Source organism: Barbus barbus (assembly GCF_936440315.1).
Source record: "Barbus barbus genome assembly, chromosome: 44".
Taxonomy (NCBI): domain Eukaryota; kingdom Metazoa; phylum Chordata; class Actinopteri; order Cypriniformes; family Cyprinidae; genus Barbus; species Barbus barbus.
In genome coordinates this window covers 22569193-22577500 of record NC_136722.1, presented here as the reverse complement: position 1 = coordinate 22577500, position 8308 = coordinate 22569193, and the positions used below count along the sequence as shown (strand labels likewise).

General features: G+C 36.3%; 1 protein-coding gene across 3 annotated transcripts in view; it reads right to left on the bottom strand.

Annotated features, from left to right (window-relative positions):
• LOC306863319 (DNA endonuclease RBBP8-like) overlaps window positions 1-7677 on the bottom strand; it is a 7903-nt gene extending 226 nt beyond the window's left edge. Inside the window, exons 1-18 of one of the 3 annotated variants that reach the window (XM_079406574.1) lie at window positions 7446-7666; window positions 7164-7206; window positions 6882-6977; window positions 6676-6788; window positions 6497-6569; window positions 6231-6382; window positions 4710-4805; window positions 4420-4490; window positions 4153-4241; window positions 3772-4048; window positions 3602-3683; window positions 3441-3511; window positions 2866-2965; window positions 2623-2787; window positions 2425-2485; window positions 1417-1504; window positions 1169-1310; window positions 1-935 (exon numbers count right to left, since the gene is read on the bottom strand). The exon at window positions 1-935 is cut by the window's left edge and continues 226 nt beyond it. In XM_079406574.1, the coding sequence (XP_079262700.1) occupies window positions 832-935; window positions 1169-1310; window positions 1417-1504; window positions 2425-2485; window positions 2623-2787; window positions 2866-2965; window positions 3441-3511; window positions 3602-3683; window positions 3772-4048; window positions 4153-4241; window positions 4420-4490; window positions 4710-4805; window positions 6231-6382; window positions 6497-6569; window positions 6676-6788; window positions 6882-6977; window positions 7164-7206; window positions 7446-7554 (1932 nt within the window). In that variant the 5' untranslated portion in view covers window positions 7555-7666 and the 3' untranslated portion in view covers window positions 1-831. Of the gene's footprint in view, window positions 936-1168; window positions 1311-1416; window positions 1505-2424; window positions 2486-2622; window positions 2788-2865; window positions 2966-3440; window positions 3512-3601; window positions 3684-3756; window positions 4049-4152; window positions 4242-4419; window positions 4491-4709; window positions 4806-6230; window positions 6383-6496; window positions 6570-6675; window positions 6789-6881; window positions 6978-7163; window positions 7207-7445 lie in introns of all 3 variants that reach the window. The other 2 variants (XR_013783671.1, XM_079406573.1) reach the window with 2 other exon arrangements.
• Window positions 7678-8308: the final 631 nt, after the last annotated feature.

The following is an 8308-nucleotide window of genomic DNA, read 5'->3' as shown; positions in this document are numbered from 1 at the left end:
CCTGCCTCTGTCTGCGATCCATCTCAAAAGGTAAGAAAACCTGACAGAGCCGTTAACACAGAAAACGCTCTCCTGAACTGAAGCACACTTCAAGAGTCACACGTGGTTTTCCTCACAACACATAAATAGTGAAAGTCAGTGGCGTTCAACTGGTTTTGTTTCAGGAACAAAGCTTTCTTTGGGCACAGTACCAGAAATTTATTTTAATCCTCATGTTGTTACTGTAAATTTGACCAGGAGAAGAGAGGAGTTTTTACTTATTATTCTGAAAATAATGAACTATAAAGGTCTAAAAATATGCACTATTCAGAATACGTTATAGGGTGAATTTAAAAAACGTACAATTATATAAAAGGTAGAAAGGAGATTTTTATTGTCAACTAAATATTTTCTCCACCCTGTTTGCTAAATGTAGCACAATCATGTGCTTGGATGAACTGAAAACAAATGCACTTAAAAACAAATTTGTACAAATTAGTCAAAATCAAGTGTACAAAACGTCCAACAATTTATGCAGTTCTTTTCTTATAGACAAAACGAGGTTTGTTTATTAATCGAGGTCATTTCATAAAATCGGAGGACACTTAATTACTCACAAATGACACATGTACACATAAAAGTACATACAGTTGAATATGATATTTCAACAAAATAATAAAAATGTGGACATCTTCATCCTGTTCAAAAGTTTTCACCCCCCGGCTCTTAATGCATCGTGTTTCCTTCAGGAGAGTAAAGTAAGCAGCTATAATTCAGGACATGAGCAGACAGAATTAAATATTCATCCATTTAGTGTGGTTTTTAAATCATATCTGAACATAATGGATGCACTCAGTGCTGATGTTTTTGTGACGTGGCTTTCGGCGAGAACATGGCAAGGTACGGCCGTCTCCTGCGTATCCGCACATCTGGCTGGTCGTCCTCTTTCATGTAGCCTGTTGAGAGCAAAACATGTTGTCTAAATGCTTCAATAACCAAGATAAATTGATCAAAAAAACATGTCATTCTTCCTTTCACAGGAAGTCTATAAATTAAAAGTCTCATAGTCACTGTATGTGCTTGGAAACAATGCATTTGTACAAATGTAATGTAGCATTAGTGTTATATAGTTCTTAATAGTGCAAGATTTCAACGTTTCGCCAATTGTCAAAAAGACATAATGCAGTACCTCTTTCCACACAGGTCTGTGTTGACGGGAAACCCACTTCCCAGAAGTTCTCTGGAGTGGAAGGTGGGATGTAACGGTAGCGATGACGTGAACAGGAAGACAGTTTTTTCTGTTTTTCTTCTTCTGGAAGGTCTGCATAGTACTGAAACAACAGAATGCTCTTAAGTACAACACTATACATTATCAAAAGCTATCATTATTTAGAGGAAGGAGATATATTTGGTCATATTGTGTATAAACTGACTCACATTTTCACACTCTTTACAAGAGTGACCTTTCAGTTTTCTCCTTTCGTCTTTCTTACGCACAACATCCACACAAGCAAAATACTTATTCCTGGAACAGAAAGCAAAACATGTACAAATGTCTTTAAAATGAATCATTTTCTTTGCTAATAATTTTATTATTTGAAGCATTTTTATTCATTTGTTTTGTTGACTTCAAGGCACTGTATTTTTTTTAGCACCATATGCATTTAAAGCTTTGTATGAAAGCCCGTTTCTGCCACTGAATAAATTTAAAAGGTAATTGCGACATTTTACCTCACAATTCTGACTTTTTTCTCTCATAATTGCGTGATACAAACTCGCAATTGCGAGTTAAAAAGTCATAATTCTGAGATATAAACTCGCAATTCTGAGAAATAAAGTCAGAACCGCAAAATATAAACTCACAATACTGACACTTTTTTTCTCAGAATTGCAAGTATATCTCGCAATTCTGACTTTTTCTCGCAAGTCTGTTTTCAGTCTCAAAACTGGACTTTGCAATCTGAAGTTCTTTGCATGGAAAAAAAAAAAAACTTTCAAACCAAGGTAAAACTTTAGTAAAACTAAACCCAAACATGTGATTTGAAATAAAATAAACATTAAATGAAATAAAGAAACATTTCAGATAGTTGAACATTTCTCATTTTCATTTAGTTTAACTTGAAGTACTAAAAATAAAACCTGAAATAACTAATTAATAAAAAATTATTAAAATCAATATACACATTTACAAAATAATAACTTATAAAAATACCAAAAACACACATCAAAATTAGTAAAGCTTGCTAAAACAGTAAAAATGCAAATATCATTCAAAACATAAAAAAACATTATATATATATATATATATATATAAACCTATAATAGTATCTCATAACATTATTTCTAACTCAAACTTATCTCTCAAGTGATTTTCACAATATAAATCTTTCCAAAGCAGCTCAACAAGTACATTTATTACCAATAGAAGCATCATATATTGCTCACCTGCTAGATCTATTATTGTCAGACGTCATTCGTTCCGGATCTGCAGGCCGGCGGAATTCATCTGAACAATCACAACATGGTTGTTAAAAAGGTTTAAAAGATGAAGGACAAAATACAGCAACGCTACTGGAAGACTTTCTTTGTCATTTGAAGAGAAAAAAAAAATCAGAAATTATGAAAAAGAAAGCAAAACATTACTTGCTACCACTTGTTCTTCCTCATCATCATCTTCCTCTCTCTCCTCCTCGTATGTCCTGTCTTGTTTAGGATCAAAACTCTCTTCCTGTGGACACGACTCATATTCTCCATATCCTGTTTTATCGAAGATGTCAGCAAGGCTGTCGTTTGCCTTTTGCCCAATTCCTGTAGATCAATCACATGCAGATGTTCAGACATTAATCTGAAAAAACTAATCAAATCAGTTGTTCATTCATGTAATACCAGTGGTTTGGGATTGTCCCGTCCTCTTCTGTCCTCTCTGGAGAAGACTGTGACTCACAAACGTACAGTCAGTGTCCATCGTTTCTATGTCTGCTCTGGCCTAATGCAATTTGGGGGAAAAATGTCATATTTTTATATTTTGACTTTTTGTTTTTCTTAATGGTTTTGAAAGAAGTCTCTTATGCTCACCATTTATTTGATCAAAAATACAGTAAAAACAGTAATATTCTAAAACATTATTACAATTAACAACGATTACAAAAATAAATGAATATATTTTAAAATGTAATTTATTTTGTATTTTCAGCATCATTACTCCAGTCTTCGGTGTCACATGATCCTTCAGAAATCATATACGCTAGTTGTGCGGCTTCATATTTTTGTGGAACCCGTGATACCTTTTTTTCAGACTTCTTTGATGGATAAAGTTCAAAAGAACAGCATTAATTTTAAATTCTTTTGTAATATTATTTAATGTCTTTGCTGTTGCTTTTGATCAATTTAATGCTTCCTTGCTGAATTAAAAAATAAAAATCTTTCAGAAAACCTTATTAAATGGTAGCATAAATATGTACCTCTGGGTGAGGAGAGCTCTCTGTATCATACTGATCCAAATCAGCTCCTGGATCAACACTCCAGCTCTGATCTGTGACAAATAAAGACCATCAGCAAATCCATTCAACCTGAACTACTCAAGAACTATGAATGGAAACTGTTCATAATAGATCTGTATTACCGTATGGAAAAGGCATGTTTTGGTTCTCAAGAGAAGTTTTGCGAAGCGTGTGCTGGTCTAAACATTTCCTCTTCTTTGAATCCTACAAATATAACAGTTAAAACCAACACGAACGTTTTAATTTTATGTAAAACTGTTTTAAAATGGGTGATAACCTGTCTGTGTCTAACCGTTGTTTCCTGAATCTTGTTCTTTATACGATTGTTAGTTGGAGTGGAAGCAAACATCATCCCCTTGATTTCGGTTTCATCAGGATCATCCAGGCTGGAATCAGAAATCTCTCTTTTCCTGCCATCCGTATGCTTTCGTTTCCCTTTAACTGGCACATCTGTGCTGGTGTTTGAAGGCATGTGGGGAAAGTCGTCTGCAGGTGGCTGCTGCTCTCGAGAACCCAACGGGTGGCAACGCAAAACGGACGGCGAATCGTCATTCTGGACTGCAGTGACTCTGGAAAAAATAGCTACTATATTAAAGCATTTGCTCCAGATACCGTTCGGTCATTATTAAGAGCTCAGAAGGAAGTCTGTTTGGATTTAAGAGTGTCTCTTTACATGTTTGTGCAGTCGTGTGACTCAGGTTGTTGGTTTCGTTCAGTGTGTGGTGAAGCGTGAAGATCATCATCATCTTCATCATCATCAAACTAGAGGGAAAACACATTTGACGTGAACACACACTTCTAAACACTGGCGGGTTTTCCCATGTATAACTAAAAATGGTCATCTTCAAAATGCACAGCTGAAATGAAATCTAAAATGGCATTTTGGGATATAACACATGACTGAGATTGTGTCAAACTATTGATGAAGATAAGGCAGAACCTGTTCCAGACAGACGTCCATACGGCAGGTCTCAGGAACCACAGTCCTGAAATGTTTCTTTGTTTGAGGCTCTAAAATAAAAAAACACATTCATGTTATCATCATCTAAAACATACTACTTCAAAAGTAAATGTAAATTTGAATTAAAGTCTAAAATCTTTAACAGATGCATATTTACATTTGTTTTAAGGAATACACCTTTAAACTCACATCGACTGTTTTCTTATTGGTTAGACATAATATGTATGTATTAATGATATAAATTCTAGATGAAGGTCAGCTCATAATACCTGCAATACAAGTGACATCCATTTCACATGTCTCAGCTACCAATACACCTCTGCCATTACTGCTGAGGGGCACAGACAGCTCTTCTCGCCTGGGGTCTGCAAATTATTAAAAATAAAACAAATTATGTCATTTTTGTATTAAATTAAAACATATGTATATATACACTCACCGGCCACTTTATTAGGTACACCTGTTCAATTTCTTGGTAACACAAAATCAGCCAATCACATGGCAGCAACTCAATGCATTTAGGCATCTAGATGTGGTGAAGACGACTTGCCGAAGTTCAAACCGAGCATCAGAATAAAGGGGGAAGAAAGGGGATTTAAGTGACTTTGAACGTGGAATGGTTGTTGGTGCCAGACGGGCTGGTCTGAGTATTTCAATAACCGCTGATCTACTGAGATTTTCACACACAACCATCTCTAGGGTTTACAGAGAATTATCCGAAAAAGAGAAAATATCCAGTGAGCTGCAGTTGTGTGGACGAAAATGCCTTGTTGATGTCAGAGGTCAGAGGAGAATGGGCAGACTGGTTAGAGATGATAGAAAGGCAACAGTAACTCAAATAACCACTCGTTACAACCAAGGTATGCAGAATACCATCTCTGAACGCACAACACGTCGAACCCTGAAGCAGATGGGCTACAGCAGCAGAAGACCACACCGGGTGCCGCTCCTGTCAGCTAAGAACAGGAAACGGAGGCTACAATTCACACAGGCTCACCAAAATTGGACAAAAGAAGATTGGAAAAACGTTGCCTGGTCTGACGAACCTCAAAGGGTCAGAATTTGACGTAAAGAACATGAAAGCATGGATCCATCCTGCCTTGTCTCAACGGTTCAGGTTAGTGGTGGTGGTGTAATGGTGTGGGGGATATTTTCTTGGCACACTTTGGGCCCCTTAGTACCAATTGAGCATTGTTTAAACACCACAGCCTACCTGAGTATTGTTGCTGACCATGTCCATCCTTTATGACTCTTCTGATGGCTACTTCCAGCAGGATAATGCACCATGTCACAAAGCTCAAATCATCTTAGACTGGTTTCTTGAACATGACAATGAGTTCACTTTACTCAAATGGCCTCCACAGTCACCAGATCTCAATCCAATAGAGCACCTTTGGGATGTGGTGGAACGGGAGATTCGCATCATGGATGTGCAGCCGACAAATCTGCAGCAACTGCGTGATGCTATCATGTCAATATGGACCAAAATCTCTGAGGAATGTTTCCAACACCTTGCTGAATCTATGCCACGAAGAATTAAGGCAGTTCTGAAGGCAAAAGGGGGTCTAACCCAGTTCTAGCAAGGTGTACCTAATAAAGTGGCCAGTGAGTGAGTGAATATATATATATATATATATATATTTCAAATAAACAAATTAGTGAATAGCAATTTGTATATATACGTAATAATTAAAACTCTCAATACTTTCAAATCTAAGGAATTTTGGGAAATATTAATGAAAGGCCAGAGGCCTTTTTCTCTCATTTTAAATTTCTCATGAGTGTCTTACCAGGGTATGAGAGTGAAAGTGGTGTCTCAGCGTAGCGGATGTGGTTCTGCTCTTTCCGTCGTTTCATCTTGCTGGTAACAGGTAAGGACAGCGGACGGTGAGGAGAGTCTGGGATCATCCCCTCCTCGGCCTCAGACACATTCTGCGGAGAACTAGACACACATACAGAGACATCCACTTAAAACAGATGCTCATGTGATGCACTTTATCATTACACATCTCCACAGACATGTGGAGGTATTTTGTCGTTTGACTTTGAGACTCACCCTGACTTTCTAAGTCGCTCCAGCTCAAGACTCAGTTTCCTGTTTTCATCTTTCAGAGTCTTCCTCTCTGCCTCTAAACTCCCCAACACACATTACAGCAGATGGGTTGATAGTAATAAAGGTGTAGATATTCCCTCACAGATGAGACACAATACAATAAATAAATAAAAAATGCTCACCAAGTTCAGAGATGACAGACAGATTTTTCTGATTAGTATCTTCAAACTCAGTGTTGGTCTTTTTAATCTGCTTCTCCGTCACAGCGCAACGGTCACATGGTCCAGAACACACCCTAAACACAGAGACAAACGGCAACTTAGGATAAAATTTGAAAAAAACAAAAACATTATGTGTTAAAAAGGTAAAAATGTGCTTTTCAGAGCACCTGTCCTCTAACTGTCTGATCTTCTCCTGCAGGATCTTCTGTTGTTCTCGTAACTGCTGGTTCTTGCTGTGAAATTCACCCAGTCTCTGAGCATCTCTGAGAGGAAAGCAGCATTATTACAGTTAGAGATCATATCTGACATTACAGAATACTTTAATCAAAATAATGATCATCAGCAATCACAAACCAATTGTCAGTCTATTTAAAAGTCAAACTGATTTATAAAAAATCTTCATGGGATGTTTTAATGATATATTCTTATACAGTAAGCCTTAAACTTACAGACAGCGCTCTTTCTTCAATTTGGTTATTTTTGCCTGTAATTCTGAAAATGAGAAAAGCAGATGTCAGTGCAAAAACATACTGTATTGTTTTCAATTGATTAGACATCCTTTTTGATTATTACAATTTAATTAAACCAGTAAAAACTATCTTAAGTCTTATTATATATTCTTTTTAAATATCTACTGCATTGATAGGTAATGCAACTGTCAGGAAATATCATTTTAACAGATACAGAATATGCAGTTTTTACTTGTGCAGAGGAAGAGAAAGCTCTTGTACCTTGCAGAGCAGTGTCATGGATGTCTCTCACTGCATTCAGCAGATCCTGGAGCTTCTCTCTGGAGTCTGCAGATGTGCTGGAAGCAGGGCTCAGATCAGGAGCACTCATCCTCACTCAGTCGATCAGACTCCTTCTGTCTGCTCACTTCTACACACAAGTGAGAACCAGGCCAGTATATTATAAATAGAAACGTTCCATCATGTAAACATTCGGATTCCGCGCCTCGCGGAGGATTCTGGGAGTTCAGCTGCGGCCAATCAGAAGAGCGTTACTGACATCTAGTGGCCAAAACAGCATGAAGACAATAAATAGATATTCTGTACATTAGAATCTGCTTATTGTTATATAATTTATTGCGATTGTTATTTGAAAACTTTAACGGACGAAACCAGATTGGCCGACATTATTATTCCAGCCACAATTAATCACAACAATGCATATACAATTACATAAGCATATAAATCATAAAAATACACAGACATTATTTCATACACAGATGCATAGGAAATCTTCAGACGCGCCCATAACAACAAAAGACAATACTTTATTTAACTTTATATATGGGTCTATATAATCGCTTTATTTTATCTTATATTTACTGGATATGCAACTGGATAAAATAACTCTAATAGGTAGTAAAAGAATTACACTATATTTAAAAAAAAACACACATGAAAAAACAACAACAAAAAACAATAGTTATTATTATTTAAAAAATTATTAATTTCTTATTAGTATTTTTCTAAAAATAAAAAATACAATATATCATTAGAAAAATAATGTATACATTATATCACACACACACACACACACACACACACACACACACACACAAAAATACATGTATAGCGATTTAAATAGT